Genomic DNA, 16831 nt, shown 5'->3' with positions numbered 1-16831 from the left:
GTTCTTTAAGAACCCGGAATAGGCGAAGCGTGCTGCTCAGAGTATGCTGCGCAGTGAAAGTTATATTTGTGTGGTGCGGGGCCCAGTCCAGCAGGGTAAGTTTGCAGAACCCGTGGAAAGCTAAGCGGCCCATGCTGGTCTCTCAGCGCTCAGCGGGCCTGTCTCCTCCCTCCATCAGGTAGAACAAGGAGGGTGAAGTTTTGAAATGTTCAGTTATAAGACCAGATGGCAACAAGACATTTTTGGTTGTTTCATTTTGCCTTAACCAGTCCCGCTAGGAAACTATTGATCTGGAACACAGTAGAAACCTGTGTAGAGAAATTTGGGCAGATCTCAAAACCCCTGGGGTCATGGTTGACACTATCAAAAATATCTTCTGCCTTTTTTCTTTTTTGAGGAGGGGACAGGTTAGTATTTTGTCACAACACCAACTTCCCAGATCTGTTTCTGAATTGACTACGGGTAGCCAGGGCTAATAGATCCTGAGTGTTTGGAAGGAAAACATACGGATTTGTATTTGGACTTGTAGCGTCTATAAGGGCGAAGATCAGATTTTGACTTTGAGCTGTCCTGACTGCCCTCCTCCTCCAGAGAAACAAGTCGGGCACCGGGAAGCCAGGGGTTAAAGTTGGCAGAGAAGCATCCTGGGGATGGCCAGCGCACAGCCTTGGCCCGAGCCTCAGTCTCTCCCTTCTCCCGATTGGTCTGAGCTCTCGGGCTTTCTCTTGTTCCTTTCTTGCCATTGGTTGGGGGCTGGCTTTCCTCCCCTCTGACTTTTCTGCTCCCCCTCCCTTCTCCCTCACCCCTCGGACAGGAGCTCACTGCTTACCCCCTGTTCCTCGGGAAGGGAGGAATTCAGGGGGGAAAAAGTTTCCCAGAAGTTTGGATCAGGGAAGGACGGGAAGACCGAGAGGGGAAGGGGGAGAGGGAGGAGAAAAAGGAAGAGGGAGGAGAGAGAGGGAGTGAATTAAAAAAGAGAGAGAGAGGGAGAAAGAAAAGAAAAGAAAAAAAAAGAAAAGAAAAGATGAAGTTCAGTCGGCAGAGTTTGTGAGCGCCTGCCCCGGGTGGGTGGGGAGCTGGACTCAGCGCTCATGCAGCGGGCGGGCGGCGTTCCCCGCGCTCGTTCCTAGAGGCTGGGGCAGCTGGGGGCACCGGTCTGATCCGGCGGTCGAGGGCGGGGGAGGACACGGAGGGAGGGCGCAGATCACCCGCGGAGCCGCCGCCCCAGTTTCGGCCGCGGCGCCGCCGCCTCTCCAGGGCCGTGTCGGCGGGCGCTCAGAGCGTGCGGCCGCGGGGCTGCCAGCTCAGTAGCGCGGGCGAGAGGAGACCCGGGTGCGGGCGGCTAAAATGAGTGAAAGGAGAAGATCTGCAGTCGCCCTGAGCTCCCGAGCACATGCCTTCTCCGTTGAAGCCTTGATCGGCTCAAATAAAAAGCGGAAACTGCGAGACTGGGAGGAGAAGGGGTTGGACCTGTCCATGGAGGCGCTGAGTCCCGCAGGCCCACTCGGAGACACAGACGACCCGGCGCCACACGGCCTGGAGCCCCACCCGGGTGAGTGGGTCAGATCGGACGACGGGAGGCGGGTGGAGGAGGAACACCAAGCGATATCCCCTCGAGAGGAGGGAGCCCTGCCTGCTGACTCCCTGCTTCGCTCCGACGTAGGTTCCTTTTTCTTGGCATAAATGCTTTGAGCCTCCCTAAATTCGCCGGAACCAATTTGGGGGCCTGGCCCGAGCCTTGCATTTTAATTGCCAATTTCAAGGCCTGCTTGCGTCCATCCTCTTCTCTTGTGGCAGAGACCAAGCAGCACTGTGCTGCGCTCACTCTGAAGGGCTGCGGGTCGATGAGTTCAGAAGAGCTCAGTCACAGACACTGGAGAAAGAGTGGGCCCAGTGGATCTGAGACTTGCTTCTGAGAGACCCCGAGCGCTGCCCGGCGAAGCCCATACGGCAGTCATGGGAAAGGTTCCGGGTTTTCAGTTTTAGTTTCTCTCCCAACTAGGCTTTAGAATGGTGAAATGTAACTAATTCTACCTCACTGGAGACATAGTAGAGACACTGTATTCTGAGACCTAGGTCTTCAATCCGTGCCCACGTCTCTGTATTTGGATGTGTGCACGTTCCAACTAATTTTCTTGGCTCTATCCATATTGTACACAATATCCACAGAACACCTAAAATTCAAGGCGGATGTCAATGTGTGTATTTTAACAGAACCCTAGGAGGGAAAAAAAAACAGCTTCACATTTTGTATTAAGTGCCAAGATTTCAACAGTGCAAAACAGCCCGGGGGAACAGCTGTTGTCAAAATCCCGTAAGCACGCACACAAACACAACACTCATAACTTGGTTTAGCGGCTTCAGAGTATTTTCAGCAAATAGTATTTTCAGCCCAGATTTCTAAAATCCTGCAGAAGGTGTCCCTGCGGACCAGCTAGAGTCCAGGACTAGACCCAAGGTCCTTTGGCTTGGGGGAGGGGGAAGAGGCGGGCAGCCGCCCACACAGGAATGGGAGCAGCAGTAGGCTCGGGAGCTTGGGGATCCTGGCCTGAAAGCTAGCCAAAGCCCGAAGAGGGACAGCTGTCGCTTACATTTTCTCTTTCAGCAGTGACAGTTCAGTTTCCACGCTCCCGAGGCTAATAATAACCCGATTAGCCAGAGACCTGCAGAGACAGAGTTTCATGAATTCTCTGTGTTCTTGCGGCCCGTTACGGAATTTGGGTTTAGTGCTGGGGAATTATTTTTATTAGTCGATGAAAAGAAAATTAAAAGGAGATTTATTTCATCCATCCACGACTTTCTCTCTTTGGGAGCAAGAGCAGGTCCACTCGGACTGTTGTGTGGGCAATCCAGGAAGGAATCTATAGCGAATGTGTGTCCTCTTTTCTACCAGAGCTCATTCCTTCACCTAATTTTTTTTGTTGTCAGAATTTCAGTAAGGATCTGTACAGTTAGTGGAATGTCTTGCAGGCCTTATGACAATTTTCGATTTGGGAATCTCTGTTATTTTATTTTCCTGACAGTGGAGCAGGGAGAAATTATTCGACTTGGCAAGACTGATGTCTTGTCAAGGGTGCTTTTCTCTGGGGGAGAATCTAGGTTGCTGGGAGTGTGTCAGGGCATCCTAAGCTCAAAAGGGCCAATATGTGGCGTGGAAAGCGGGGACATAGTTCACAGCTCTCTCCTGTCTTTCTCAGCCATAAGTGAGGGAAGCAAAGAGAGAGGAGCTGGAAAAGAGAATATTCCATACACATGAATGTGGAGAGCCAGCCTCCGGAATTTTGATTAGTAGCCCCAGTCTCGGCCTGACAAAGATGCGACGAATATAGAACTGACCCTACGTGAGACACAGTTCAGTTGCTCTGTTCCATTATTTGGTGGCCGATTTAAAAAGGCAGAGGGTACACTGGAGCTAGTAAACAACGGAATGAATTAATGAGCAAGGTTTCAGAAGAAGAAATTCAAAGTTGAGAACACTAGGTAACCCAGCAGGGCCCTGGACAGATGGAACCCTCAGGTTAGGGAGCTGGCAATGACTTAAAGTCTGTCTTCTGCTCTGGACTTGGAATGAGAAATTATCCTTCAGGGAAAAAAGCGAGGGTTGGGGGGGGACTCGGTGTGGAGACAGGCCGAACCCTGGTGTCATAGCTGGCCATTCTAGACCCAACTGCACAATTTGTGAGCAGAAATTGGGGACCATGTAGCTTTTCTTCCTCCTCTAGTATAGTGCCCCCATCCCCACACAAGGCCACGTTTCGAGGCATATACGGAGGAGGAATCAGATGGTTGACCTATCCTGTCCAGGGCAGGGCCTTTCTCCTACTGGATTTCACGATTTGTCTTCTATTAGGTTGGGAGCAACTCTGTGTGGGTCGTTGGTCTTAGGCAAACGGAGAAAATAAATACAAAATAAAACCAAAACTTCCTGGGGCCTGGGGCAAGATTAAATACTCAACGGGCCAAAGTAGCTGTGTTTGTCGTTCTCACCATCTTCCCTCTGACCGATTCAACTCTTTTCGGCTGGCCCTACCTGAGCCTAAAAACCAACAAAACCATCAGACAACCCAGAGTCAAAATTGTAAAGCGGAACAGCAAAGCAAACTATAATTCAGAGACTCAGGCCGGCACTTTGCTTTTTCAAGGCCCGATTTTCTTTCCGGGTCTGGACAAAGCTGGCTTTAGTTGGCGCCTGAGCACTCGAAGCCTGGGGCGCAAACCTGTAGCAGTGGGTCGGGGGTCGGGGGAGGGGCGGCAGTCAGCCAAGACCTCCACTCTGGAGGCTACTCACCGGTCAGAGGACACAGTAGTATTTCAAAATTTCCATGGAAGCCTTGTGGCCTCCCAAATCTCAAGGCCTGCCGGACTTCGGTACAGACTCCTGCCCTAGTCTCCTAATGGCACTCGCTCTCGCTCTCGTACTCCTTGTCTTTCGGACAAGTCTCTAGGACTTAGAGGCCACCAGCGGGAGAGAATCTCAAGGCTCTGGCCGGTGGCTAAGCCCAACAGAAGAAACTTTTCACCCAGGGTTGGCGGAGCAGCTGCTGTGGCTGCAGCCTTGAAAATATATTCTGAGCGCGCGGCGGCGCCCTCTGCGCTCGGACCCATCTGATGGTCCACTGGGCTTCCTTACACCATCTCTGGTTTGGACATTTCTCACCCGAATCTACTGCGAAGTATGGCCAAGGCCCGGTCTCCTGCGGAGCGAAATAATTCAAACCTTCTGGGGAGGGATTTCTCCCTTTCCAGCCTGCAGGCCGAAGGCCTTTTGGCCAGCCCCGGGTTCCACCGGCCTAGGGAGGTGGTATCGGTCGCGGGTAGGCAGGTACAGGCAGGCACACTCAAGCATTTCTTAACGTTTTCGTTTGCATCCACGGGCGGAAACTCTCGTGAAACGAGACAGGAGAAACTTTTGCCCAAGCAGAAACCTCAGCAGCCCCAAAGCACTTTGTTTCTAGTTACCACCGAGACCAATTGGCCACATTAACTAATCTTCCAGTGTATTGCTTGTTCGCTCAGAGCAAAATTGAGATTTTAATCCTGACATTATACTCACCACACTCCCAATAGGGAAATGGAGTGAAAAAGAGCAAGGGATAAGGAGCTAGCGTTTAAGAAACGAATACAGAGAGATGAGTTGGATGTCGGTGGAAAGAATACTAATGTCAAGTACCAAGTTCAGATGGCCAGGGTAAGGTGTGCGGAACCCTAAGCAGCTGTCGATTGTCTGCCTGGGTTAGAGGCCTGCGCACAGGACTGTTATTTGTCTGTACTGTGTGCACTACCCCTGACATATAAGCGGGGCGTCCAGGGTGCACGCGGCACCAGAGAAGGGATTATTAAGTGGGACTTGGAAGTTTGCCTTCACAGCGGCCTTCCTCAGAGGCCACCTTTTTGGTAAGTGATCTTGTGTGAAGAAGAAGCAGAGGAGGAGGTAAGGATCGAATTTGTCTTTGGTTGGAGAGGATGGTCCAACCAGACATTCAACCATTTACTGGAAAATGAGGGCCAAGGTGTCTTTTCAAACAAGAGTCAATGTCTTAAGCAGACGTCTGTGCATGCGCGGGACTTGGAGAACGGGTCCTATTATCTGCGCCTAGGCGGTGGGAATTGGTTGTGGAGAGTATGTAAAATCCCAGTGGTGGTGGAAAGCTGTGGTTGAAAAGGAGAGTAGTCCTAACTCAGTTCACCTCACAGAAACAACAATAGCGAACTGCTAGGCGGCTGGGAGGCCAGGGAGTGAGGGAAACTTAGATGGCCGGGGTTTCCTGTGAGGGGAAGTCAAGTGGACCTTGCTGCGGTTTACTTCTTGGTAGTTAACCCACCCTCAAGCTTCAGCACACTAGGCTCAGGGCTGACAAACAGGTCTGCGCAATACATTCGCTGAGGTTCAGTCACCCCTACACCTCTAGTCTACAGTCCTTGGGATCTCAGATTCCTCTCTTGAACTCCGCCCCCATATCCAACAAAGGCTTTCCTATGCAAATCTGCTCACAACCTAGGAGCCTTAAAATTCTCATTTCGTTTTTCCCTTGGATTCTCCATCTCCGGATTTCTTCCGTTAGTCGGTGAACGATGCCTTTGCGTTGCGATCTGGCCACTTTGCATCTACTGATTTTATAGATGAACTTCCCAGAGTTCATAAGGTGATGTTTGTGCAGAGAGAAAGAATTAAATTTCCTGGAGCAGAATTCAAACAAAAATTAACTGCACCCTCATATCAATTATCCCTGAGCTGTAACATTTTATTTTTGAAAGACAATTGTTAATACAAAATACTTTTAGTATGTGTTCTATGAGTGAAGAATGGTCTGGTGTTCCTAACCTGAGGGTCAACCCAACAAAAAACCAGAATAGTAATGTATATTTCCTGCTTCTCTGTACAGCTTTTTTTTTTCTTTGCATGCGGGCACAGCCCTAATGGAAGTGCACTCTTCATCTTTAATCGCTTCTAGAGAAATTCAGAGAGAAAGTCAAATGCAGTCCAGTTCAGATGACTTAAATGCTGTTTACTCATACCTACCCTATGGCATTCATCGCTTTCATTAAAAAGCAGAGTATTCCAGCTCCATTGCAGCAAGACTGTTAGGAAAAAAAAATCACAGTATTAATATGAGAGACAAATTCTTTGGAGATTCTAATCATGGACCCCAGTGGAACTCTGTTCTTATACTTAGGACAAATATAGTTACTCTAAAAAAATTGTGTGTATAAATTCCTTTCAGTGTGGTGGTGTGGTCCCAGAGTAAAAAAAGTGTGTGTGCGCGTGGGGTGGGGGGCAAGGGAGGGTTGACTGGTACAAATTCCACGCGGCCAAAGAGCAGATTGGAATGCCACTTTCTTTTCTCCATCCTGGAAACCAGAAATCTAGTTGAACATCCTGGAAGTTTAGCTGGTTTCTTCTTTCCTCTCTAAAGCCAGACCAGTTGAATAGACATTATTGAAACCACACTCTTATCTAAGGCTCACATTTTGACTTTTTGGATTTTTTTTTTCCTAACAAGGGGCAAAACAGGAAACTGTTGACTGTCCTTTCCTAATGCATGGGGTTTAATCTGACGTTGCCTTTTCTGGTTTCTAGCAAGCCTGGAATTTTATATGCATGTGATTGAGATACTCCCTGGGTCTGCACTGGGAACAGCAATTAACAAATTTATAAATCAGGTCTGTTTACACTTCTTTGGGGGAAGGATAATCATTACTTAATTTAAGTGAGGCCCTTGCTCTAAGTGTCCGGGTGGAAAAATGAGACTTGGTCGGGAGGACCTGCTGTGAAATGGAAGATGTGGGAACTTAAGCAACTGGAGAGGATTAATCAACATGTATTCAGCCCCATTAATGGCATCGCTTACAGGTTGGGTGTTTTGTTTCGTATAAACTGCTAAGGAGCTTTTCATATCAGAAGTGAAACAAGCAGTCTCTACATGGACTCTGTATTTAAAACAAATGAACAAACACACTAGTATCCAGCCCATTACAAAGGTGTAAAAAAGGACACGTTTATGCATGTGAACACCACAGGGATGTGTGAACACTATACCCATAGAAAACCTCAGAATCATTTCCTAAAGAAACTGCTGTCTCCCCCGCACACTCCCCAACCTCCTTGTGTGTAGAGTGTAGCCAGTTTAGCGAATTAGGAACACACAACATTAGGAAAGGCAAAGCTTTGTGAGTTGTGTGTGTGTGTTTCAAGACAGAATTTCTCTGTGTAGCCCTGGCTGTCCTAGAACTTGCTTTGTAGACCAGGCTGGCCTCAATCTCAGAAATCTGCCTCCCTTTGCTTTTCATGTGCTGGAACTAAAGGCATGGGCCACAATCACCCACAATCACAATCAGGCTTGTGAGTTTTTATGTGTACTTTAAATTCTATAGAATTTAAGATTTGAAACTTCTAGATACTGAGTGCTTTCACTTATCTCTTAGACCCACTCAACAATTTTGAACAAATTCTAAGAGAAATATCAGCAAATGAAATTGTACAAATGTGATTCAAAACAACACAAGACACTGACAGCAAGTTTTCTCCCTTAATTAGTTATTTAATTTTGTGAATAATGTCACTTTTAGTTTGTGTGGACAGAATGTCCCTTTCAATTCTAGGGAGTAATTTCATGCCTCCCCTAGGAAGTAAGTGAAAGGAGAAATTTGGATTATAATTATATATTATAGAGTTGATATTAGCATTGCAAATTGGAAAAGATTAATTTAGGAACATATGAAATAATGTAGAAATGTATCACCTAATTGTATTCTATTTCTTTCCTTTCTTTTTTTCCACCTCACATAGTTGTCAAAGCTTAGATGATATGCGTGCAGAAAACTGCTGCATGCTTTATAGGATGAGACCTAAAGAAAATCAACAAGCAAACAAATTCTCAGAGATACCGGTGGATGTGAAGCACACGTTTTTAGTCCCAATAATCAGTAGGTAGAGGCAGTTGGACTTGTGTGAGTTCAAGCCCAGCATGCTTTCTAAAGAGTTTGGGCCAGCCAGGGCTACAGAGTGTCTCGATAAAACAAACAAAAAGAAACAAAAACCAGAAGACATACTCATAGCGGGTAATATTTCCTTTTATTAGAGATCCTTATACCTCTAGTGGGAACCTGGGAACTTTTTGTGTATTTCTAACTAGACAGAACAGATTCCCTAAATCCAGTATCCGCGGGCTTCTCTGATATTATCTGTCTCCCCCAGCACAAGGATAAGGGCTCCAAAGGATCCGGAGACAGTTCACCTTGCTCTCTGCTCCTTGCGCCTCACTTCGGCTGCCCTGTTTTCGCCCGGAAAACGTTTTCGCCGGCGTAGCTTTTTCTCTCAAGAAATTTCATCTGACATTTCACCAGGAAAGGAACTAGACTGGATCCTTTCCTGCCTACCCATAACTGGGGAAATTCGGATGATCTTCACAAGTGTGCAGTAGCCGCATTGGTCGCGCTGGACCAGTTGTTTGCGCCTTCCCAATGCAGAAAGGTAGAGATCGCGGAGTCCCCTGAACAGTTTTGGGCCCAGCTCTGTAGAGCACGGATGCTATGGATGCTGGCTGGGGCTACAGGCACCCGGGGAACGGAGAAAGGAGAAGCTGCTGAATTTTTGTTGTTGTTGTTGTAGTTGTTTTTTTTTTGTTTTTTTTTTTTTGTTTTGTTTTGTTTTTTGGTGGAGTTTCAAAGATCGAGTGATGGGCCTTGCGTGTTGTCGCTCTAATGAGAGGGCTCCTGACTAACTGGGAAAGTCCTGGGAGAAGCCATCCCTCAAAACAATCAGACCCGCCCCAAACAAGGAAAGAAAAACAACGGAACCCAAAGATCTTACACCTCGCGCCCTGAGGGGAGTTTGGGTTTTGCTTTCATCAGGCTGAACAAATTTCCGAGGAATCAAACTGACTTCAAACATTAGCAATTAGAAAGCAAGAATCCCTGGGCCTACAAAACTTTTAATCTTTAACCATTTCCAAATGGGTAATTCTAGGGTCAGTAAATATTGTAGCCAGTCTGTTAAAAAGAAAGAAAATCATACTGTTGGTTACCTTACCAAAGGTAGAGTCCTTTCAGAACCCTGTGTTGTCCTCTGTGGACAGAGACTGTCCTTCAGCTGTTCTCTGGGAGAATGTGATCAGATAAGTAGTGACTTTCCTAAAAGGGAACCCACTCAACTTTTCAAAGTAGGCTGGGGATTGACTAGCAGAAATCACCAAAATCAGCAGGAAGGCCTCTCTGGTGAGCTCAGCTTTAGTGGGTACAGGGAAATCCTGCCTCAGGCCACCCACTGAGCCAGACCTGAATGACCTGAACCTGGAGTTAGATAGCTGGAGTGTTAAACAAAACAAAACAAAACAACAAGAATAACAAAAAACAACAAAAACAAAAACTAACAACTGGTCTTCTCAGTGGGATGGGGGAAAGCATTTTGAGTCAGTGGCTGTATCCACAGCACACTTTCCCTGAATTCAATATTTTTCAATTCAGAAGCTTAATCAGTCATTTGATTTGTCATTGTCACAGCTGTTACTAGCACAGAGCAGAAATACTGTATCTATACACCATTTAGTAGAAGAAGGAAAAAAGAAAACTGTTTAGTTTAAAATGTAGATGCATAGAGACAATGACAGAGTAATGTGGCTCCGATCCAAAAGGAGGAGTAGATTCAGAAACCAGAGTAAAGATGCTGTCTGTGATTCTTCTCCAAGGCCTTACGACAAAGACTTCCATACCCTCTCTCCACAGTCTATGTGCCCGAATTATGGTAGGAAGAGGGCAGGACTCACTTAAAGCAGGAAGCTTAAATTCTACTGATGGCTTTGGTATTAACATTGAAACAGGGATATAAAAGCAGACATATTAATGTTGAAAGAAAGTTTTAAAATTGTTTCATAGCAGCTAGTGAGGCCACAATTGTGAGATGAGAGAGAGCCAGTTTCAAATGAAACGTGAAGCCTATTTAGTCACAAGATTCCACTGCCCCTGTGAGCTTTTGTTTCGAACATATTAACACTTTCTCCGAATGTACCTTGGCCAATACTTGACCCACCCTTTTACACCAGTGGAATGAGGGAAATTTTACTGCACTTGTGGAACGTTGCAGTAATACCAATCTAAGGTCAGAAAACTTTAGAGCTAAAATTAGGTGCTTTCATGGAGCTCTTGAAATTATATTATATTAATATCACATGTTCAGAAATCAGAGAGCAGTGATTTCAGTCCTACGTGTTTGATGCCTAAATGAAAAAGGCCAACAAGAGCTCTGGGGCACCAATGAACTGAAAGGAAATGCAAATGATTTATCCTTTGACCGTGTTCTGTTCAATTCTCAGAAATAATCAAGAAAATCAAGCATCTGAAAAATAAAGATTGAGCAAAGTAATGCATCACTGGTGAGATGAATTGGGGGAAAACCTCTTGCTCTCTATCACCGGTTGAACCTGATGGAAAGCACCAGGAACTATTTTCCATGTCTAGCCTGCTAAGCCGAGACCTTGATCTGGCAAGGACATGAGAATGCTAAAAGGATGACTTAGTAACAGGCAAAAGGCTTGTCAACAAGATAGATCAGAAGGCAGCTTAGGATTCAAGATCTCTATTCATAGCAGCTGAACTTGAGGGCAGGGTCAGAGGCAAAAACCCAGGCCGTGCACACACCTAGTAGTGTTTCTCTTATTCTTGTCTTGTGAAGTCCTGCTTTCTTACAGACTTTACTCACCCAAGTGCTGGCTTCCAACCCCCATCTATGACCTTGGTTTGTGCAGACCCTATTTGGAGGTCTGCAAGCCTGGGATATGCAAATTTTACTACTTTCCCTTGACTCACTATTACTCTGGAGATTGCTGTAGAAGTACTTTGTTCTCATTGCTTTTTTTTTTTTTTTTGAGAGTTTAGCATTTAGTGAAGAATAAAAAATGCAATGACAATTATAACCCAATACAAATGATAACAAATAGCAACATTCTTTGAATATGTAACTGTATCAGCCATTGTGTTGATATATAAAGTATACATATATGCACACTGACAGACATATTTCTAATTATTTGCATGCAACAAGTACACATATGGAAACAGAGTTACTCTTATTATGTTATTCCTTCCTTCTTTTAAAAAATGTTGTCAGACATGGTGGTACACACCTTTAATCCCAGTACTAGGGAGGTAGAGGCAGACAGATCTCTGAGTTTAAGATCAGCCTGGTCTACACAGTGAGTTCTAGTACAGTCATGGCAATGCAGAAAAATCCTGTCTAGAAAAACAAAAACAAATAGATTTATTTATTTATATATCTCATGTGTATGAATGCTCTATCTGCATGTACACCTGCATGCTCAAGGGCAGAGGATCTCCTTATAGATGTTTGTGAGCCACCATATGGTTTTGAATTAAATTCAAAATCTCTGGAAGAACATCCAGTGCTCCTAACCATTGAGCCATCTCTCTAGCCCTGTGTTATTATTTCTGTTTGGTGCAATGAATGCTTCATAGGCTCCTCGTTCAACGTGCATATTCTTGGGGTCACATTGCTTGCTTCAGAGCTCTTGTTCTAATACTTCCTAACTGTATGATCTCTGGCAACCTAATGTCCTTTAACACAATTTTTGCCTCTGTGGAATAGTAATAATAAGTGTGTTCATTTATTACCAGTGCTTGTTACTAGGCTCAGCTGAGATAGTACACACACAGGAAGAAAGGATTTAGCTCAATGTTTGACATTCCTTCCACACGAGTTGACAATGATTGGCGACTTTAGTGATTAGCATGAGTATGCAATGGCTGGAAATTGTAATCTATGAGCAGCCAGGGTGTATTTCCGTAATTTTCTCTAGGAGTTGTCTCCTCACCATGTTTATAGGCTCCGAGTAGAAGCAGTACAGAGTCCGAGTGTGTGTGGTAAATAAACATAAGTAGACCCGAGAGCTGTTGCAACTCAACATTCCACTGAGACAAAAAGCCAGAACATGATGAGCTCAAAGAGAGAAAGTTGGGGTGTCCAAGGATGGAGGCCCATGGCTGCTGTGCAGTAGGTGGAAGTAGGGCTGAACCATTCAGATTAAACAACTCCCCTAAGAACTCAGCTCTGAGGGAACTGAATGGGATGTCCGGAGGCAGGGAAGCAGAGTAACATTAGAGTTCTCTGGTTAGTTTCTACCTGCAACCCAGAGTCCTCAGAGGATTAGTTCTTGCCAATTGGAAATAGGAAGATTGACTCTTTGAAAGCTGTATTCTCACAGAACTCCAGGATTACAATAATTAGTTGAGGGCACAGTAATTTTGGACTACTGTACTGTTTGGTTAAGAGATTAGAGCTACAAGTGTGTGTGTGTATGTTTCTGTATGTGTGTCTGTGTTTGTGAGTGTGTCTGTGTGTAGTTCTGTGTGTGTGTGTCTGTGCTTGTATGTGTGTGTTGTGTCTTTGTGTGTGTGTCTGTGTTTGTGTGTGTGTGCATGTATGTGATTCTCTGTGTGTGCACACACATGTCTGTGAGAGAGATGAGAGGGAGAGATGAGAAAAGATGAGAGGCAGAGAAGGAGGAAGAGGTAAGGAAGGAATTAAGGGGTGAGTTTAAGGGATAACTTAAAGGTTCACTTTTTTATAATGTGTACAAGTGTTTTGCCTGCATGTATGTCTGTGCACTACATGTGTGTAGTGCCAAGTGGAGGCCAGAAGAGACCACTGGATCACCTGGGACCAGACTTATAGTGTGAGCCATCTTGTGAGTGCTGGGATTCTAACCCTAGTCCTCTCGGAGGATAGCCAGTGCTTTTAAATGCTGAGCCACCACTTCTCAAGCACCAAGAGACTGACTTAAAGGAACACCTGAAAGGGAGGGGGAAAGAGCTTGAAATTCTTAAGAGAGAAGCAATCTGGGCCATACAAAACTAGAACATGCATTTGACTGCCTTGGTGCACCCATTTTTCTTGATTTCAGATGATAGAAATTAATTGTTTTCTCTTTTTGTTTTTTGTTGTTTGTTTTTTTAGTTTTTAAAAGCGTTCAACACTTTTACCTATTAATGAAATACAAATTATAAATGTTTTGAGACTCCATTGCATCCCTTAGAGTGCATCAAGAGAATAAATCACAAAAAAGTCCTTAAAATGGTGTGGAAAAAAAGAATACTCATGCTATAATGAATGAAGATAAATTACTCACTTCATTATAGAAATAAATACAAATGCTCGTTTTGTTTTTAATGAGGCTGTATCTTATATCTTCTTCAGGTTGGTCCCCAGTAGTAGAGGGGAAAAGATGGCTTCTTCCAGGGAGAGAACCAGAGAAGTGATGCCTTTCTGAATTTCTTTCAGGCAGCCCAGGACCTTTCAGAATAAGCTCTCAGGCCCTGACCCTACAGAGAAGGGATTTTTCCATTCCCGTAGCAAGTCAGGCCTCTGTCTTTGAAAACTTTTGCAAGCCAGGTAAAAATGTGTGTGTGTGTTTGTGTGTGTGTGTGTGTGTGTGGTGTGAAGGTGCCCTCAGAGGCCAGAAGAATGTCAGATTCCCTGGAGCTGGAGTTACAAGGGGTTATAAGTGGCCTCATGTGTGTGTGTGTGTGTGTGTGTGGTGTGCGTGTGCACACACTCAGTGAATGGAACTTCTGTCCTCTGAAAGAGCAGCAAGTGTTCCTAACCACTGAACCACCTATTCAGGGCCCTTAGTCGTTCTCCTCTTATTACACTTAACCAGCTAGTCCTCAGAGAAAAATTATTGTTTCTCCATTGTGCAGACCAGGACATTGAGGTTCAAGAGATTCTACGTACAGCCAAACAACTCCAGTTTACTCTAACCTAGCTGGCTGGAGTCTGGTCCTCAGCTGTGCCTGCTGCCAGTATCCATAGCAACTCTCTACAGTTTCCTTAGGAAACTTCGTTTTGTTTGGTTTTTGTTTTCTGAAACAGGGTTCCTATGTATAGTCCCGCTTGTCCTGGAACTCTCTCTGTAGACCAGGCTGGCCTTGAACTTGATCCTCTTTCCTCTACCTCCCTAGTGCTGGGATTAAAGGCGTGTGCCACCACAGTCTGGCTGAGATGGTTTTAACTGTTTTAGGGAGACCATTTTGAGCTTGCTGCCTGCTGTACCCCAAACTGATCATCAATCATAGTAAAAGCTTATTTATATTTTTAGGTCTCTGCCTCTTCATTGTTAGTCCCGCTTACCTTCAGGTGGCTTCAGTAGCACCCATTATAGAGGGTTCCAGCAACAGCAGAGTCTGTGGGACTTCTAACCCAAGAGTTTTAGAATAGTTGAACGAATAGGACATGTTCAGCCTTCCCGCTGTACTGTTTTTTTTTTTTTTTCCTGTAAAGAACAGACATCTCAAGTCTGAAGGGTAGTGGCTACATATTGAATTCAACCTAAAGCCTCCTCATCCTAAATCCCCTCCTGCAGTGAGACGCAGGACAACTAACTGCTCTGTTTTACCCATTCCCCTTCTCCACTCACGAAAGGATGGATGGAGTCTCATTGGTAATTGGTTCAAAATGGAACAGCTTAGGAAAGTATCAGTTGCAGCGACAGGCAGTTCCCGCGCTCCTAAGTACTGCTGATTTTCTCAAAGTCAGCAATCACAGTTGAAATCCCTGTGCCATGGATTGAATTTACAAAGGAAGAGATTCTGATTTCCACAGTGGCTTCCTTTTAATGCCGGAGGATTAGGAAACTGCCTTGAGGACCCACTGCTAGTACACTCACTCTTCCAGTCAGCTTTACCGTTAACCTCTCAGTGGCTGCTCTGGTTCATTTGTTTGTAACAGCTCTATTTGGAGCAGCTTTGTTTGCTAGGAGCTCTGTTACTCTCAGGAATCTGTCATCCAGATAAACACCTACATTCAGGGTCCGCTTCTCCTCTCCTGCAGTCACTGGATGAGATGCCAGTATCCAGTCAGTCACAAGGAACTATCAGAGAGCTTCTTTACTTTCTACTCTTTTGTTTTTTTGTCCACCTGTTCACTGTCTCTCCATCGCTTTCCCTCCCACTCTATGTAACCTTCCTGTCTTAGAGAGCCAGATGTCTCCAACAGGGATTTGGAGAAAATCTACACCCATTTACCTCCCTGATTTCCATATACATACACATGCGGCATTAATGCAGTTCTTGGCTGTTTAATTGTACAGTCTGTTACATTCCTGTCTGCTATGCCCAGGATAGGAAGGGAGCCCTTACAAGCTAAAATGAGCAAGACGTAAAAGCCCGTCTCTGTCTTACAGCTTTGCTTTTTCCCTGCCAGCCCTGCTCCACTCGGACAACTCGTCTATGGGATTCGACACACTCTTGAGGCAACAGGGGCTTATGAAGCTCCAGGTCCACTTCCTTTCCCAAGGAATGCACAGATGCTTGAGGTGCAGATGCTGAGGTGAATGCTGCAATCGTGTGCTTTTCTGGCTGCTGAGATCTGTTCACCTTGAGATAGAATTCTGCTAGATGTGTCACTTGCCTGACTTTGGCCATTCCATCTCTCCTTTAGCATTCAGAACTGCGTGACTGGTCTGAATCCGGTGAACATTAGATACCATCTGGTACATCTGTCCATTACCCAGATTAGACTGTGGCATCACAGAGATTTAAGGCCTCTCTGTGATATTCTGACTGGGTGGTAGATACTGCTGAAAAGGCTGTCTGCATATGCAAGGCCAATCTGAGCAGATAGTAAACTAAGCATGCAGGAGTGTGTGTGTGTGTGTGTGTGTGTGTATACGTGTGTGTTTATGTCTCTATGTGTGTGTAAGGTTGGAGTGTTGAGGAGTGTTATGGAGATCTGGGTGTAATGCTCTTCAGCCTGTGTGGGTGAATTGGTTCCGGATGTTAACATTTTTTCCTTGGGGCTTGACTGCATTCTTCTTTTTCTTTGCCTGTCTGTTTTCCTGCCCACATTGTCAGGCCTCCACAGCTGTGGGGCTCATTGCTAGTGAGTACTGAGATTTCTTTTTCCTGGCATTGGGTGGGGACCAAACCCATGACCTTGTGCTTGCTAGGCAGATACTCTACCATCGAGCCAAATCTCCAATCCTGCTAGTGAATATTGAGAATAGAAGCTATATTTTTTTTCACAAAGGTAAGTTTTGGGATATGTACATAGTTACAGACATTAGAATTTTTCACCTGGATTCTTTTTCTGGATTTTTTCATATCAACTCTATAGTACTTTGTAACCTCATCTGGGAGAAGCGTATAGAATATTCTGGAAAGCAGACAAGCTTTCACACTCACAAGCACTGGCTAATGAGGGAAACCAAGACATTAACAGGCAGGCTCTTATAGGTTGAACCTGGTGTGCATTTAAGCCTTGGGGTCCAGACTGTTGCTTGGGAGGTAGAATCTTGGTTAGTTGGGGCCTAATCGGAGGAGGTTA

The 16831-nt window shown here is 45.3% G+C and overlaps 1 protein-coding gene across 1 annotated transcript in view; it reads left to right on the top strand.

Moving 5' to 3' along the window:
* Nucleotides 1-1226: 1226 nt before the first annotated feature.
* Nucleotides 1227-16831, top strand: part of Tbx15 (T-box 15) — a 101509-nt gene continuing 85904 nt past the window's right edge. Inside the window, exon 1 of the mRNA XM_028753028.1 lies at nt 1227-1552. Coding sequence (XP_028608861.1) covers nt 1348-1552 — 205 coding nt within the window. The 5' untranslated portion in view covers nt 1227-1347. The remainder of the gene's footprint in view (nt 1553-16831) is intronic.

The sequence above is a fragment of the Grammomys surdaster genome, unplaced genomic scaffold (assembly GCF_004785775.1).
Source record: "Grammomys surdaster isolate TR1022 unplaced genomic scaffold, NIH_TR_1.0 125941, whole genome shotgun sequence".
NCBI lineage: Eukaryota > Metazoa > Chordata > Mammalia > Rodentia > Muridae > Grammomys > Grammomys surdaster.
This window is presented reverse-complemented; position numbering and strand designations above follow the sequence as displayed.